The sequence below is a fragment of the Mus caroli genome, chromosome 5 (genome assembly GCF_900094665.2).
Source record: "Mus caroli chromosome 5, CAROLI_EIJ_v1.1, whole genome shotgun sequence".
NCBI lineage: Eukaryota > Metazoa > Chordata > Mammalia > Rodentia > Muridae > Mus > Mus caroli.
In genome coordinates, this window is record NC_034574.1 from 81209069 (window position 1) to 81210751 (window position 1683).

Here is a 1683-nt window from a genome sequence, read left to right on the forward strand (position 1 = left end):
CCGGATGTCTGCGGCCCCAAAAGGGTGCTGCCTCAGCGGCTCTGTGGCTCCCGCCTGTCCCAGAAGCTGTCTGCCTCTGTGGTCCTCACTCTCACCTGTGCAGACTAAGTTCGGCTGAGTCCCGGAGCCAAGATGGCGCTCCCTGCAGGGTGGACCTCTGTCCTCCGGCTGGGCGATTTTTTTTTTTTAATTTTAAAATAAATATAATAAGAAATTTTCAGAATCACAAGTAGAACTGGAAAATGTAGCAAGCACAGTAACCTATGCTCAAAGGCAAATACCATGTATTCTCTCTCACTCACTGGACTGTAATGTCAATGATTATATCAAATTCAGAATAATTATGTGCAAAGGCCAAGACAGCAGATAGAGGCATTGAGAAGCAAACCTGGTCTTTGAAGATCATAAGCCACAGGCCACTCTGATCTTATGTGTCCTAACTTCCATATGCTTCTCTCCAGTACAAGAACCTTTATTATATGTCAAAATACTTTTGTCTGCAACATTAAATCTCTAACTTTGTCTACTTCTAGTGTTAGAGAATCTTTTAAAAGCCCATGGCTGATAACCCCAGGCCAGCCCATGTCTTAGAAGAGCAGATCTCTTTAAGCCGTCTACAATTACACCTTGCTCAGAAAGCGAATATGCTAATAATTCTCTCTGAAATATCTAATTTAAAATTGTTTATGTCCTTCCATCCACAGTCTGGTGAGTGTCACAGAGCACCCAGAAGACACCCTGATCGTAGAAGAACACAAGCTTCTTCAACTCACCAGCCCAACTCCTACTCACCAGCTTCAACTCCTCAGCCCAATCCCAATCATGTACAATCTGGTGTACCACCCTGTTTAGCCACTAGTTCAGGAACTCTGGAGCCAAGTTCTTATACCCTTGATATTCCTGGCATTCAAATAATATTACAACCTCCACCTATTTTTATTGAAATTCCTGGTTCTATTTCAAACGTAGTTTCAGATCCTAGCCCTCAAAGAAATCCTCCCAACCAAACTCCTCCCACAGTAAAAGCAAATACAAACGAGGACCAATAACTGTATAACTACTGCTAAAGCTCCAAATTCCACTGATACTTTTTGATGATACTGGAAAATAATGAATTCCTTTTTTCAGTCAAGACAGCATAAACCAAAGCACTGTGGAATTTTGGGTGATATGCCTCAAAGGTTTAAGAAACACCCTTTACCAAGCATTATACAAAATGAAAATAAAAAGATGAGTAGCATTATAAAGCATCTACTGTTTTCCTCATTGTGACTATCTTATTTATTAATGTGCTATTTGCATAAATTTAAACTTTCCAGAAACCTAACCTTATTCCAGAAGGCATAGTGTTCTTTAGCGGAAATATGACTGCAACTTACAATCATGAAAACAGATGAAAAACAATAATAGTACAACCACCAAGTTCTATAATTAAAATGTCCCCTTCAGTGTCATCCATCTAATAATTATTAATTACAAAACATGGTGGTATATATTAAAAGTATGCCTCCACACAGCATGTTCCTAAAATTATTGAGTAGGAGTCATCATTATATTTAACACAACAAGTATTCTACATACATGGATTCGACAAAATTTGCTGAAAAAGACTTAAAAATATGTTGCATGTGTACAGGGCATATTCTATTTTACCATAATACCTTCAATAATCCACAGCAGCTA

At 38.7% G+C, this 1683-nt stretch overlaps 1 protein-coding gene across 1 annotated transcript in view; it reads left to right on the top strand.

Moving 5' to 3' along the window:
- Positions 1-1049, top strand: part of LOC110295110 (submaxillary gland androgen-regulated protein 2-like) — a 10280-nt gene extending 9231 nt beyond the window's left edge. The window contains exon 2 of the mRNA XM_021163586.1: positions 705-1049. Coding sequence (XP_021019245.1) covers positions 705-1049 — 345 coding nt within the window. The remainder of the gene's footprint in view (positions 1-704) is intronic.
- Positions 1050-1683: the final 634 nt, after the last annotated feature.